Consider the following 16,997-nt stretch of genomic DNA (forward strand, 5'->3'; position numbering starts at 1 on the left):
TAGTGTTAGCACAAGAACTTTTCACAGGTTGCATAGGATTCTCATTGGCTATTAGAGTCAAATACAACTATTTAGCATGGGCCTATACCAGCTTTTGAATGGAGTGGTGTAAAGATCACTGCTATTGGATTCTAGGATGGAACAATGGTAATATATGCTTTGGACTGATAAACAGTATTCCACCAACGAAAATTGATTGAAGATTCTGGGTTTGGTAGATGCCAGGAAAAAACAATCTCCCTGATTGCTTAATACTGATGGCAAAGTTTGGCAGAGAAGGAATAATGGTCTGAGGCTGTTTATCATGATACAGGCAAGGGCCCCTGGTTCTACTGAAAGCAAACCTTAAGCAGTGAGCACAATGACAACAGTTTGGGGAAGGCTTTTTGTCATTTTAGCATAGTAATGCCCCATACACAAAGCAAGGTCAATACACAATGTGTTTGCCAAGGTAGGAGTGGAAGAATTAGAATGGCTTGCAGAGTCCTGACCTCAACCCAACTGAACACCTTTGGGATGAGTTGGAATGCAAACTTTAAGCCACGCCTTGGCCAACTTTGCTAATGCTTTTGTGGCTGAAAAAAAGTTAATCCTGCCAATGGTCAAAAATCTAGGTGAAAGCCTTCCCCAAAGAGCAGTTAGTGTGAGGTAGCAAAGACTGGATCAACTTTGTATTGATAGCCTTGGTTTGTAAAGGTTTTTTTGGACAGGCAAGTGTCAAAAGACATTTGTAACATTTGGACTTACTCAGGGCTGGAACTAGGGGTAGGCAGAAGAGGCACCTAGGGCGCAATGGTGGGGGCGCTGGGAAGGTATCTCTTCTGCCTACCTCTAGTCTGGGATCACTTACCCTTAGGGGCTGATTTACTAACCCACGAATCCGACCCGAATTGGAAAAGTTCCGACTTGAAAACGAACATTTTGCGACTTTTTCGTATGTTTTGCAATTTTTTCGGATTCTTTACGAATTTTTCGTTACCAATACGATTTTTGCGTAAAAACGCGAGTTTTTCGTATCCATTACGAAAGTTGCGTAAAAAGTTGCGCATTTTTCGTAGCGTTAAAACTTACGCGAAAAGTTGCGCATTTTTCGCGTAAGTTTTAACGCTACGAAAAATGCGCAACTTTTTACGCAACTTTCGTAATGGATACGAAAACTCGCGTTTTTACGCAAAAATCATATTGGTAACGAAAAATTCGTAAAGAATCCGAAAAAATCGCAAAACATACGAAAAAATCGCAAAATACCGATCATTACGAAAAAAACGCAATCGGACTCCATTCGACCCGTTCGTGGGTAAGTAAATCAGCCCCTTAGAGTTGCTTTTCACAGCGCTCCCCCCTCCAACTGTGACATCAATGTGTATGCAGCAGTGGGGGGGGGGGCGCAAGGTGGCCCACCTCTGTGCTTACTTATTTGCCCAGATGTACAGCAGCACTATCACGCTGCATCCTTGCATGTGTCATGTGCTCTGGAGTTCTGGAGTTAACCAACTTCCTTGAGGAGACATTCTTAGCAAAATAAGATTTATTTAACAGATGCAGCCTACTTTCAACCAAAATATGAAACAATATTTAGTCTATTACACCACCATGAATTTAAAGTTAGATAAAACTGGAAGTCCTCTTTCGAAACCACATTTGTTTAGGAATGATAAAGGGACACACAAAAATTCCCTTCTATTACATTTACATATACATTTAACTTAAAAATCATTTAACAATTTAAATTAGAGAAAGAAATTGTCAATCTTAAGAACTTTCCAATATATATTCATTAAAAATGTTAAGGCCATTTTTCTGTCTGGCTTTACCCATTCCCTGTACTCCTGGCTCTGACTTTTGAAACAAAAACACATTATTTAAATCAAACCCAGAGGAAAAAAAAGGGATAAACAAACTCTGATTTCAACTGCAATCACATTTACAAATAATTTTTATTGAACGGAAAATTGTAAATTTTTGTTTTACATGAGCTCCTTCAGTTGATAAACACTATTTAAACTGCTAAAAAAACAACACAATTTTAAAGTGATGGATTCTGGGATTTGAAATCACACTGATTTTCATAGTGGGCAGTGCATAAATTCTCTGCAAAGCAGAGGGGGTCTCTGATTTACAGAAGTACAAGTAAAGGAAGGGGAAGATTGATAGGGTTGGGAACTGGTCCCTATGAGTCAGAGGCAATCTATCAGGGTTTGCTTATAGATCTTATAGATTTTGGTTATAGATCTTATAGATTTTAAGCTTGTTTGGCATGTTTAACCTCTTGTATCAGTTATTGGTTGCTTTTATGTCATTTTGTATGTTCAGTGTATAAGCCCATTATTGTACAGCGCTTTATAAATACATGTAAAAAAAAAAATCTGTGGAATAAGACGTCTTGGAAAAAATATATATATATTTTTTTGATAGGTTACATTGTTTTTCTGCACTTTTTACTGAATTAACTCATGTCAAAAAGGGGGTATATTTTTAAATTTTTAATGTATTTTGGAAGTTTGCTTTGAATGACATTTTCTTTTATAAGCCAAAATGTTATTTTTGGGCAGCATGCCCTTTAACCTTGGATTAAAAATATGCTGCAGTGATTCATTAAGATCACCACTATAGACCAAAATGTATTTTACAAACAGCTGACCTGTCTCACCCTAGGAGGGTGCATCGCTGACATTTAAAATTTGTAATGATGTGAATGTCTGTGACTCAGTAGTGTGTAGATCCAGAAGGAAGATCACATATTGAGTAATTATTGTCAGTGGCATAACTATAATTTATTAAATCCCACTGTGAAATCTATTAGGGTTAACCAAACATTGGAAAAAGGTCTTATTTCACTAACATATTAAAATGATTTATCAGTCTGGAAACAGTTAGGCTCTCTAGCAACAGATGTATATGCAGACTTGTTTGTAAAACAGAATTAAACCCTAAAGATAAATAAAGCTATAAATGCCAAATTTTATATCATAAACTGACTGAACTAGCTTAAAGTTTCAGCATCTCTATAGTAGTAATTATATAGGTCTTTACAGTTGTCAAAGGAACTTCCTATTTTGGATTCTGTTAGAAGTGACAGTGACACTGCACATGCTCAGTGTGCTCTGGGCAACTGCAGAGAGCTTAGGGGTTGTCATATAAGCTTGTGCTACAGGTCTGATGCTAACTGCACTGGTCTCAGAGTTGTCATAAAATGTGAATCTGAATGAATTAATAACCAGCCTTATATTTATACTCTATATATACAGGATATTTTGCATCGGTCCGTAAGCTAACGTAAGTGACAGCAGCACAAAGCATGTGTAGTGAATCAGCAGAAAAGAAAGTGGGGGGCTACTTTGGAGTTACAGATCTTCACTGCTCAAGGGCTGTTGTTGCCTTGGGCTGGTACAGAAGCCAAAAACATAACAAACAAAGTGTTTAGTCTATTTCTTTAGTTCTCTTTTAAGCACCACATAATTTTTTGTTTGGCTTTCATAACCATTTCGATATTTAGGTCTGGGTCCATACACTCATAACTAACATTGGGGAGCTCATATTATTCCAGAGTGATTATGGCCTTAAAGGAGAAGGAAAGTCAATACATTAGCCACATTACTGCAACCTAGAACGCTATATTTATTGTGCAGAAAGCTTTACCACACCTGAGTAAAGAGCCCTAGAAGCTCCGTCCATTTGTTTAAGATAGCAGCTGCCATTTTAGTTGGGCTCTATAGCTTCCTGCTGCAGCTCTAGCCGCTGGGAGAGGGAGTGAATTCTTATTGGAGGGGGAGCAGAAGAAGGGGAGAGGAGAGAGCTGGGCAGACTCCGGCCTGGGAATGAAGGATTTTTCTGAAAGAGGAAGTCTGATACCAAAGTAACATAGTAATTTTTGTTATTTTAAAATTTCCCCCTCTCGTGACACTCTGGAAAGGCAGGTAGAGATAGCAGTACGTGTCAGGCCCCTCCAAAGATTTTGCAGGGCCCTGCATGGTGTAAATGCGCCACTGGTGTCAATCTGTGCCCAATTTTGCAACTACTATCACACAAGAAGCCTTTAGCTCTCTTATGGGGGAATGTGTACACAAAAGAAGACAAGAAATCCTGTGTTTCTTTTGATAGAGGAGCAGCTTTTCTGTGAGTGCTTATGGCTGTATTTACCTTTCTGATAAAACGTACTTAGTTTTTACCTTTTCTTCTCCTTTCATGGTTAATATTGCCTATCAGAGTTTGTACCTGCAAAAGAAACTGCTACATTAAACTAAAGCTAAAAATTGAAAAAAAATATATACACTGCTCCCTTGAGTGTTCACAGCTAAATCAGTATATACGACAACTGTACTATATGGAATGTCAATATATGGTTTAATGTGGTATTGCATTTATATTTATAATTAATATCTAGGTTTTTGAAGCCCTTCATCTATTTATTAAACATATTAAATTCCAAAATATTTTTAATACATGTTGGATTATTCTCTAAGGTTAAAGGTAATGTTAAATGGTAAGAAATAAGAATAAAGTAAAACTGTTGTTAACAGAATATCAAATTGACAAAATTATTAATGTTCATTACAAGGATATTTCTGGATGCTTTTGCAGGCTCCAGTTCTATTAATTTAGAGTACCATTAAAAATAACACAGATCTGTCATATTAACTTAAGTAAATTAAGCATAACTTTGTTATTAATTCAAATTGTCTTGCTTTAAAAATGTTACATTCAGAAAGATGCAGTTAAATAGTGTTACTTATGTGCCTAAGTGCTTCACCCTGCCTCTCTTACATCGCGTGCTGACTAACACAGTCAGCGCTCAATCCACAGGGCATGCCGCAGGTCTCTGACCTCCAAAAAGAAGCACGTAGGTCTGCAGCAAATCTTCACATGCCCCATGCAGCGTGCACATTTCTTTATTGCACTTTGTACTGCATGGAGCATTGTAAATGAGGCCTTATTTCTATAACTTTTTAATGTTAAAAACATTTTGGCATAGAGCAGTAGAAACAAAATCTAAAATTGTATTTAAGAGGTTGTGAATTAGTAGAGAAACATTTAACTCCAGTTTCAGCATAATCCCACTTGTGTGTTCCCTTGATCTCTGAGTATTGTACTCAAACAAGAAATAATTCAATCTCTTATAACAAAAATGAATGTATAATGAATACTAATCATTTAAAAGCTGCAGCAATATATTACTTGATTACAGAGATTTACACTGCCAACATTTGATAGATTCAAGAAATAAACAAAAATCTAAACATCACTTTGTAGTTTTAAGGGCATTCAAACAATCCATAATATCATTTCAAGAGAAAATCAATAGATACATTTTAATACAAAGAGTAAAGGCAAGTAATTTAAATGGAACAGCTGCATTTTCAGTGCTTGAGTATTCCTTTATCCGCCATAACACCAGAGAAACCTGAAACTTGCGATATCACGTCTATCTTGGCCAGCAAGAAGATGCAGCTCGAGTACAACCAAAAATTACTAAACTGTGCTTCATTCCAAATTTCCAGATTATGCAATATTCCTTAAAATGTTTCCATGCCTATATATATATATATATATATATATATATATAAATGAAATGTTTATAATATTATGTGTGGAAAGCAGCTCAATAAAGACTCCATACTGGGTTTAATGAACCGTCACTGCTAAGCTGTTTTCCACACACACAAATTCAGTCCATCTTTTCCTTCTGTACCAGCTTTGGGGCATCAACGAAATCTTTGCCATTGTACAGAATGATAGTGCCTGTTCCAATACTTGCAGTGCCCCAGAATAGAACATAAGCCAAAGTCTCTGTCCATGTGTCACCTGAGAAATAAAAAAAAGGAAAACTTTAAATACTGGTAAACACCCATGTTTACTTGTTCTCAGTGCTAAACTAGCTTATTTAGAATAAACTGTAAATGAGAAAAATATACACATTTCAAAAGGGATCTTTCTTCTGTGAAAACTATTTTTGCACTATGTGGCCATAAATATGAATATAGTCGCACTATCAATTAAAATTACAGGAATACAAAACCTCCCATATACTGCTGTCCCCGTACAGTCCTCCCTGTCCTCTACCAAACAAAGCCATAAGTGGTCCCGGAGACAGCCATGCTCTCTTGTAACTGACTTTCTAAAGCAAAGCTGTGTAGCTGGGTTTGGCATTGTCATTGGAGGATTCTGGCTACCTAGTGCTCACTGCTGACCAGAAGCTAGGGCAGTGAAAGCCAGGACAAGAACAGCTTCCACTGCGCATGCTTCAGAGCCAGAAACAGGAAGTGATGTGGCCAAGCATTATAAACTCCAACCCAGACCTGCAGCTCTAATATAAGAGATTACAGTATATGTGAGGAAGCAGAGCTGTCTTCAGGAGTATTTATTTTGTAGTTCTGGAAAGTGGACTTGTACAGAGGCACCACATGATGATAAACTACAAAATAAATTATTTTGATGAAAATAAATTTTATAAAATGAACAAAAGGAAGCAGAATTTGTAGGGTAAAAGTAAATACTAAATCCAGGTTTGTGAATGCATTTCTTTACTTACCAGCCATTAATAAGCAGATAATGCACATGGAAAAGGCAACCACCATGATAATAGGTAACTAAGAAGTATAAACAGAAAGATAATGTTAGCATAATATGTCTTTACAGAAAACCTATGTAATAATGTGCAAAACAGTGCTGTTTGGATTAGGTGGTTATTGTAAGTAGGTCTTAATATTTGCTCATGGTATGGACAGCAAACTGGACGAGGTTCATGTTAATAAGTGCAAAATTATGCCCTTTGGTAGAAATAACGGAATACACTAAATGGTAGTATGTTGGGGGGATCCTTAACTAAGAAGGATTTGGGGGTTTATGTGGATAACAAGTTGTGTAACTCTAGCCTGTGTCACTCATTAGCTACTGAAGCAAATTAAGTACTGTCTTGCATATAAAAGGGCATTAACTCAAAGGGATGAAAACATAATTTTGTCTCTTTATAGATCCCTGGTAAAGCCTCAAGCTCGAGTATGCAGTTTTGGGCCCCAGTCCTTATCAAGAATATTCACAAGTTGGAAAAAGTGCAGAGATATGCAACTAAACTGGTAAAAGGCATGGAAGGATTAAAGGCTGGGCAAGGGTGGGGTTATCTGAAAAAATACACCTGCAGAAGGACATGATTACTCTTTATAAGTACTTTAGAGGGCATTATAGACAAATAGCAGGTGATCTTTTTCCCCACAGTGTATTCCGTTATTTCTACCAAAGGGCCAGAGGCCACCCCTTTAGATTAGAGAAACAGAACTTTCATTTGAAGCAGAGTAAGTGATTGCTCATGGTAAGGGCAATGAGGTTGTGCAATGTCCTTCCTAGTGATGATGTTATGGCAGATTGATAGTTCTGATATCAAAAGAAAGACCAGCAATAAAAACTTGATGGACTACATGCATCTACTTTTGTAAACCATACATTTATAAAAGTAACCTGCCCCTTTAAAGTTAGTAAAGGTTGAATACATGAATAACACATACTGCAAGAAATTTCCAGTCTGTCTGTATATGCAGTGGACTTGAAGAATAGACTTCTTCAACAGAGTAATTGCCAAGAAACAAGTCAATTGAGTCCTGCAACAGAAAAAAAAATTAACATATTTATATTAACACTGGAAACACTAAAGCTATACTAACACTATAGAAGATAATCAGACCCTTACTTAAATTTTCTTCCCTGTAGTTGATATTTTAAAACTATTGGCTTACTGGCCACATTGTGGCCTTTGTGGATCCTTTGAGTGCCTCTAAGCCCATGTTGCTGCTGGTAGACCTAGTTAGTATAAAGGTTTGCTCCAGTAATAAGCTTCCCCTAATGGGCAGATTTATCAAAATGTGAGATTAAAGCTCACAACAGAAAAATCCGCCCACTTTTTATTCATACCTATGAGATTTTTAGAAGCGATTTATCAATGGGTGAAATTAAGAGTTTACCGTTTGATAAATTTGCTTCTAAAAATGAACAGAACATGGGTGATTTTTTCTTGTGGTGAGCTCTAATCTCACATTTGCCCCTAAGAGTGAGACATAGCAATTATAGTGACCAGTTACGTCACTGAAAAGATTAGGAAGGTTATTACCCCCGGCTTAGGGATAGAGATATCCAAAAAAACAAAAAAGCACCAATGTAAACTTACCTCAACTCATCTGATGACATGGACATAGGCAGGGTATTAGTTATCAGGTAAGCCCATGTCATAATACAAATTATTATGACTAGAGATTTTATATACTTAAAGGAAAACTATACCCCCAAAATGATTACTTAACCAACAGATATATTATGTAAAGTGACCTATTAAAGAATCAGTAAATATTCCCCTTTCACATGTTTTCCCCTTTTCCACAATTTAGTGATGGGCTGTGTGCTCCCCTCAGAGATCACATGAACAGAAATAATGCAGATCTAACTGTAACAGGAAGAAGTGTGGAAGCAAAAGGCAGAACTCTGTCTATTACTTGGCTGATGTGACCTAGCATGTATGTGTGCACTGTGAGTCCTATGATCCCAGGAGGCGGGATCCTTAATTCTAAAAATGGCAATTTTCTATTTAGGTTTACCCAATAGCACATACAGGTATGGGATCCAATTACGGAATGGCTCCCATAGACTCCATTATAAGGAAATAATTCTAATTTTTGAAAATGATTTCCTTTTTCTCTGTAATAATAAAACAGAACATTGTACTTGATCCCAACTAAGATAGGATCAATCCTTATTGGAGGCAAAACAATCCTATTGGGTTTATTCATTATTTAAATGATTTTTAGCAGACTTAAGGTATGGAGATCCAAATCACAGAAAGATCTCTTATCCGGAAAAGCCCAGGTCCCGAGCATTCTGGATAATAGGTCCCATACCTGTACTACTAAAAAATTATATTTTTAAGAAAATGGTTTATTTAGATGAAGCAAGGTTTTACATATGATCTTGTTTATGGAATAAAATTTGAATTTACATTGTTTGGGGGTATAGATTTCTTTTAGTCTAGTGCATTAAGTTAGCTGCTGGTAGCTCAGATCACACATTCTGATTGCAGGGGGGAGTGCATTCTTATGAATTCTTATAGAAAGGAGAACAAAAAAAAAAGGGAGGGAGAGAGCTGCACAGACTCATGCCCCAAACCTGAAGGAGCCCTAAAGGAGAAGTCTGATACTGAAGAACATGTTTACATAAAAGAAGGAAAGAAATCCAGTGTTTCTTTGATACAGGGTTCAGTGCAGCTTTTCTGTTTCAGCATCTACTATAGAGATGCTGAAACTTTGACCTAAAGTTTCAGCATCTCTTAGCTTCCAACAATTAGAGCTGCAGCAGGAAGTTAGGGAGACCAAGCTAAAATGGCAACTTCTATTTTAAACAAATGGAGGGAGCTTTTTACAATGGTAAAGCTTTCTGCAGAAAAAATATAGCGTTCTAGGTGGCACTAATATGGCTAATCTCTTGGCAGTAAGGGGCCTTTCCTTCTCCTTTAACTTACAGCAACACAGAGCATGTGCATTGAATCAGCAGAGAAAAAGATGGGGAGCTACAGGGGGCATCTTCAGAGGCACAGATCTTCCCTGCTAATGAGCTGTGATTGCCTTGGGCTGGTACAGAACTCCAAAATATTACGTACAATATTTGTGCCCTACTTATTTATTTTTCTTTTAAAGGAGAAGGAAAGGCTAAGTCACTTGGGGGTGCCAAAATGTTAGGCACCCCCAAGTGACTTAGAACGCCTACCTTGTACCCGGGCTGGTGCCCCCGTACGGAGAGAACAGCACCAGCCCAGGGCAGCTGCCGGCGCTTCCTGCTTCCTCCTCGCTTGCGCACGCATGCGCAGTAGAGTGAAAAGCCGAACTTAAACATTAAAGTCGGCTTTTCACTCTACTGCCCATGCGCCGGCCCACGGATTTCGCCGGCAGCGCGCAAAGAAAGGAGGAAGCGGTGTCTACAGGTGCCCCGGGCTGGTGCTGTTTTCTCCTAACAGGGGCACCAGCCCGGGGTACAAGGTAGGTCATGTAAGTCACTTGGGGGTGCCTAACATTTTGGCACCCCCAAGTGACTTAGCCTTTCCTTCTCCTTTAAAACAAGTGAAGACAGAGCTTAAATTCACTCTAAGTGAGTTGTTAAATTAAATATCATATGTAAATATTTTTATATTAGTGAAATGAAATGAAGTAATGGGGTAATGAAGAGACACCTTTGCTTAACATCTAGTAATATCATAGCAGCCAGTCACATGTTTATATATGTTTCCAAACCAGTGAATGTTACTTGCTGATTGGCTACTATCGAGTTACTAAAAGGGACACAATAATTAAGAGCATTTTTAAAAGTTCCAAAAGCCACACAAGTGCTACTTGCAGAATGAGTGAATACAAATCCATAGTAGATATTGTTAAAACATTTTTTTTTTTTAATAACCCAAAGTAATTATCAAAGAAACACAATATTTTTTTCTTTTCATATGTAGAAGTTCATCATAAACCCAAAGATTACAGTTATACCAAAAATAATTTGCCTTGATCCACTGCCAGGGGAGCTAACCACCATATTCTCTTTACTAAAACTATGAATGGGCAGTTTTAAGTAAGGGGAATACTAACTGCTTTACTTCATTCCCTACAGGAGGTGGTATGACATGTGCACTCACTGGTAAACTGCAGATACCACTGAGTAAGATGGAAAAAAGGATGAAACTCTAAGAACTCCATTCAAATTTATTTGTGTGTCTAGGTTCAGACTGCAGACAGTTTTGACATGTTTCAAATTACATCAAGAAACATCGTTTATAAAGCAAAAGTATTGTAAAAAATGCTGGGAGGTGGCAAGTTGCTAGGCACCTTCTAGTTGATAAACCTATTACCCCAGGCGGGCGTACCTCTTCTTTAAAAAACAAACCACCCTAGGAAACTCTGCTGCACAGAGTGACAATGCTATCTTTCCCATGGCCCCATATGTCCCTTGCAGTGCTTAAGCACAATACAGTTTTAAGGAGTTCTGCTGTATTCTGCACTAAGTCCCAGCCAAAGCTGCTTCAAAAAAAACCTAAAAGCATAGGAAATAAGGCACTACAGTCTAAAGAAAAGTACATAAGGTTAATGCCTAAACTAACAAATTGGTATTTTTTTCCCATACTTATCTTTTAACTGAGTTTAAATTAGATAGACAAAACTTAATACTGAATTAAAGTACAGGTATGGGACCTGTTATCCAGAATGCTCGGGACCTGGGGTTTTCCGAATAAGGGATCTTGCCATTTAGATCTCCATAACTTCATTTAAAGGAGAAGGAAATGCTAGTAAAGAGTTAATCTCAAGCTGCAGGCATACCTTCAGTTGTCTTAATAGTGCCCATAAGTCTTCCCATATTTCACCTGTTCAGATGATCAGAAGCCAAACAGGAAAAAAAAACGCTGAGCTGTGTAAAGAAAGTTCCCACAATGCCTCGCTCCTGCACAGACACCCAGACCAAGTGTACATGCTCAGTTGGTAAGACTATTACTATTAGTAATATTACCAAATTACTATTTCCTGCTGATTGGCTCAGATCCACATTCCTAAGGGGGGGGGGGGAGTGAGTTCTTAGCATTCTTTAGGGAGGGGGGGGGAGCAGGAGAGAGCAGAAAGCTGCGTGTCTCTGGCACAGGAATTACAGACACAAGAAATCTTTTTTCAGAGAAGTCAGTGCAGCGTTTCTGCGAGTGCTTATGGCTGTATTTACATAGACCTTTCTGATAAAGCTTACTTAGTTTTTACCTTTCTTTCTCCTTTAAGCAAACCCAATAGGATTGTTTTCCATCTAGTATGGATTAATTATACCTTAGTTGGGATCAAGTACATGGTACGGTGTTATTATTACAGAGAAAAATTTAAAATTTCAAAATTTCAAAATTTTAAAAATTAGAATTATTTACTTCTTATAATGGAGTCTATGGGAGATGGTCTTTCTGTAATTTGGAACCTTCTGGATAATGGGTTTCCAGATATAGGATTCCATACCTTTAATAATAAAAGATAAAGACATGGTTTTATGAACTGGAGTGTTATTTTTTTAAGCTTACTTGTCGGAAGCCATCAGAAAAATTATTTTTATAATATCGCATTAATGAGTTCCAACCATCCATTAAAAGTCCCCACTGAGTTCGTTTTCCAGTCCTAAAATAAATAAAAGAAAACATGTGATTTATTTACACTTTAAGCTTATTTTAGTAGGACGAGGACAATAATATTGTTATACAATTAGCAACTGGTCATTTTAATTTAGTGCAGTTGAGTTACTTTTACTCCCTAAAGGATTCAGCAGCCTGCACTGAAATCAATCCTTCCACAGTTCTGCTGACAAAGGGGTACATCCCTGAAAAGTTGCTGCTATACTGTCAATAAACACACAGGGGCGAAGCCCCACTTGCATCACACTCATTGTGCTGGTCACTTTTCTGCTGGCTTGTAAATAACAGCACATTTACTTCCAAAAACCATGGCTCCAGATCCTAAATACATTGTATACTGAAAGGCAGCCCCAAATACACTATAAACAATGGGAGGAAATTTATCCTGACACCCTAGACAGCCTCATACTCCTTAAAAAGCAGGTGACCTCATACTCCTTAAAAAGCAGGTGACCTGACGGCTAGAGATGGTTTCAGCATTATATAGATCAAAATCAATAGAAATTTACATTGCTTAAAATGCTCAAATGCCACACCTAGTAACAGATATGAGAATAGCACCACAGCAGCAGAGAGAAGCAAAAATAAGTGGGAGATCAAGTGAGGCAAAAGCTGCATGAAACGAATTGTGCTGTGCTGGTTTTTTTTTTTTTTTTTTTTAAAAGCATAGGATCATGCTTAATAAATTGAGATGGTTGCTTACACAATATTTTACAAAATTAACAAAAATATATGTATTTATTGGTTTGAAAATAAAATTTAAATGGCAAAATTATTTGCAATGTTCACAGTGTAATAAAGTATTAAAATACCACCATAAAAATTATGTCAGAACCCCGTTCAGATCTATTACTACTGTATCTTATTTAATATATACACAGGACCATAGTACACTGTATTTATGACCTGTCTTGAATGATATGCCAAAATGAGTGTGTTGCCCTTTCTGGGGTATTATGAATTGTACAACCCCATTTCCAAAAAACTGTCTGCATCTTAATAAATATGCACCTTTGTATTTAATTGGATGGGAAATACTTGAATCTACTAAAGCTGTTGAAAGATTGAAAATATAGAAAATGTGAAAATTATTACATAATTAATTGGTAATGGGGTAATGAACAGACATTTGACATCTAGTAATATTATAGCAACCAGTCATATGTTTAGATATGGTTCCGAACCAGTAAATGTTACTCGCTGATTGGCTACTATTGGGTTACTAAAAGGGGAGCAAACTTTGCACACTACACAATAATTTAAAGAATTTTAAAAGTTCCAAAAGCCACACAAGTGCTACTTTCAGAATGAGTGAATACAAATCCAAGTAGATATCCATAGAACATTATTTTAAATAACAATAAAAGTAATTATCAGAGAAACGCACAATTTTTCTTTAAATAAAGTAAATCTGCAGTTAAATCAGTACTGTCTGCCCCTTTCCTTCACTTTTTATCTAAACTTTTATGTTTAAATTAAAGTACTAAACAACATGGAAGGAAAATCACAAAACATGATGTAGCTACATACATACATACATACATACATACAAGCAATGCTTATCAACAGGATAATTTTTTGAACATGTTTTTGAACAGGTTTGAACTTGCCTTGTGAAGTCTGTCTTTAAAGCACCAGTTCCAGCATACTGTTTGGCACATGCATTTGCATTGTCAGCCCATGCTGTAAATAAAGTTTTTTTTTTTAATATAGTTCATTATATTTTCATAAAAGATAATTAAGTATAAAAAAGTCTGGGTTTCATTATTCCTTTCTTTTGTAATTTTCTAAATGATGGCAATAAGACAGGGTAACTAGAGGAGGCAGAGTGTAGAGAGGCCCAGTAAGGCCCAAATTAAGGAGCAATTTCAATATATCTTGGTAGAACAACTCAGTTTACCAATGTTTTGTGGGCCTAAATCTAATCTAATCTGATCCCTGAATACACAACAGCGTACCATTCAGAGCCTACCCTGTGATCATAAATGGACCAGATCCTACTGTGCTTTTTAATCATGCTGTTTGTCTCTTTTGGTCAACTCTATGATTATTACACATACTATACACAAAGATAAATATAGCTCTGCCAACATACTTAGCACAATTAAATAATACTGGCCAAAAACTGTATATCAAATAAAGCTTTAAATTGTAACACACAATTCATAATGACAAACTCCATGTAATAAAAAGGGACATTCTGCCACCTATTTAGCTGTAGAAAATACCATTTTATTTTTGTTTGTTTGTTTGTTTTTAAATAAATAGCTGACTAAAGTGGTAATAGAATAGCTCACTAAATTCCACCTTCTGACTGGCAGTTATGGCTGACTAAACTAGAAGTAATCTTTACCGATGTAAAACTTGAATCCTTAAAGGAGAAGGAAAGGCTAAGTCACTTGGGGGTGCCAAAATGTTAGGCACCCCCAAGTGACTTAGATCGCTTACCTTGTACCCTGGGCTGGTGCCCCTGTTAGGAGAAAAAAGCACCAGCCCAGGGTACCTGTAGGAAGCGCTTCCTCCTTCCTCTCTCTTCTCCCGGCGAAATCCGTCGGCCGGCGCATGCGCAGTAGAGTAAAAAGCCGACTTTGTTTTTTAAGTTCGGCTTTTCACTCTACTGCGCATGCGCGCGCGCGCGGCGCTACAGGAAGGAGGAAGTGCTCGCTGCTCACATTTTGGCACCCCCAAGTGACTTAGCCTTTCCTTCTCCTTTAAAACCTTTTCTTTAAATTACCAAAAAATAAGTTTTAAGCATATCTGATGCATGTGCATCCCGAAGGTTTGTAAAATCTGACTTATTTCATTATTTCCTTTGTGCTTGATTCATTGCTTTGCTTTAGTCTAAGTCCAAATTTTGACAGTACATCTCCACTTTTAAGATCCTTGAAGTTAAGTTTGGTGTCTATTTTTTTATATATGTCCTCTGAGGCGTGATCAACTTGAAACCGCTATCACCTTGTGGTAATGGCAAGACCTGAGTAACAATTTTAGTGTAGAGGTTGGTTTGGTTTGGTACAACATGGCACTTGGCCTAAAGCAAACTCAGTCTGTGTGGGTCCAATTGATAACACTTTGTTGAAGGTGATTTAGCTGGGGTATGGTATACCATCTTAATAAATAAGTACTTGTTTTCTTATGAATAAAAAAAACATTCTCTAAAGTATATTTCATCTGAACCCCAGAAAGTTTTTGCAAGCAAAATACTGTACTAAAAATACATTCTCTCAGAATAATCAACATTATGGTATTTTACTATGCTTGCATTCTGAGCGGCCAATTAAAGGGGTTGTCACCTTTGAGTTAACTTTTAGTATGATATAGAGTAATATTTGGAGACAGTTTGAATTTGATCTTTAATTTTTGTTACTTGTAGTTTTTAATAATTTCAGTTTTTGTTTAACAGCTTTCCAGTTTGGAGTTTTCAGCAACCAGGTAGTGGTTTAAATGAGAGACTGGTATATCAATTGTTATATGAATAGTTTTTTTGGTGCTGGGGTCCAGTGACCCCCATTTGAAAGCTGCAAAGCGTTAAAAGAAGGCACATGATTTAAAAACGTCAAAAAAAAATAAAGACCAATTGAAAAGTTGCAGTTGCTTAGAACTGGCCATTCTATAAAATATTATAAGTTAAATTAAAGGTAAACTACCCCTTTACTATTTTAATTATTTTTAATGCATTGGAGGGCTTTTTAATTTAAAATTGCACAATGCTTACCATTTTTATAGATCTTTTCAAACTGAATTTGTTCTTCAATCCTTTGTCCAACATGAAGCACACCAAGCCTCTATGACAAGAACAATTAAACATAAGCAACAGCTAAAACATTTTATTAGGTTTAAGACTCCAATGAAAACTAATGCAATTATTTCTGCCTTAAGGTTTTAGGGTGCTGATAGAAACACTATAGAACTAATTTCCGAACCCAAAAGCAGCATGCAGAATGAAAAAAAAAAAAGGCAGCAAAGTTTACACACTGCATTTGGGTGTGTGCAAATAGCCACAGGCCTCTGGGATCCATTTTGAAGTGCAGCGAACATCTGCGGCTCCCTTAATGGATACAGCACTTGGGGAGGCATGTAGGAATACCCCCTTCCAAACTTACCCTGCGTGTCATTCACATGGCAGTAAGTGAGGTGAAAAGAACAGGGCTAAGCTGCTCCTCGTGAGGCTGCTCTCTTCACAGAGTGCTGAAATTTTTATTCGGCACTAAGTGCAAAGAGAATCAACTCAGAGGGCACAAGTGCTCTTTAAGGGAACATTAAGAGGGGAGGTTTTGCATTCTTTAGAAGTGGGGCACTAAAAAGTCATGGGCAGGTAAATAGTAATAGTGAGAAAATATTTATAGTGCTGCTTAATAAGTAAAGGCAAAAACAATGAAGGATAAGTATTTAACAAAAATTATTTTTACTATTCTCAATTTGTTTTTGTTCCCCAACTATCCAGCAGTTTCATTTATCCATAGCAGGGTTTTGAGGAGCTAAAGGGCTTATACTTATGTTTTTTCCAACTTCCCAATAAACAGAGGTAGCTAGAGTGCAGTGCAGATCCTGGATTGTGAATGCACAATTTTGGGGAAAAATCCTAATCAAGGTTAAAAGATACAGAAGGTGTTATAGAAAGTATGATGAATTAAACTCCTATGGTATCCTAACAAGAAGTAATTCTGAGTCAGGGAGAAGGGCTGGATTTCAAAGTTATGTGCCCTAGAGTTTTGCTGCCCTAGGCCTTTGTGGCCTTCCCACAAATCAAGGCAAGTTTGCACTGGGAGGCTGGCATTTTGAGCAGTTAGAATTGGGACATACCATAATGCTTAGTCGCAGAGGG

The 16,997-nt window shown here is 37.1% G+C and overlaps 1 protein-coding gene across 2 annotated transcripts in view; it reads right to left on the reverse strand.

Annotated features, from left to right (window-relative positions):
• Positions 1–1,513: 1,513 nt before the first annotated feature.
• sacm1l (SAC1 like phosphatidylinositide phosphatase) overlaps positions 1,514–16,997 on the reverse strand; it is a 53,134-nt gene continuing 37,650 nt past the window's right edge. For both annotated transcript variants that reach the window (NM_001357587.1, NM_001357586.1), the window contains 6 exon segments: positions 1,514–5,802; positions 6,530–6,587; positions 7,500–7,592; positions 12,065–12,158; positions 13,783–13,855; positions 15,888–15,957. In NM_001357587.1, coding sequence (NP_001344516.1) covers positions 5,600–5,802; positions 6,530–6,587; positions 7,500–7,592; positions 12,065–12,158; positions 13,783–13,855; positions 15,888–15,957 — 591 coding nt within the window. In that variant the 3' untranslated portion in view covers positions 1,514–5,599.

Source organism: Xenopus tropicalis, chromosome 6 (genome assembly GCF_000004195.4).
Source record: "Xenopus tropicalis strain Nigerian chromosome 6, UCB_Xtro_10.0, whole genome shotgun sequence".
NCBI classification, from domain to species: Eukaryota; Metazoa; Chordata; class Amphibia; order Anura; family Pipidae; genus Xenopus; species Xenopus tropicalis.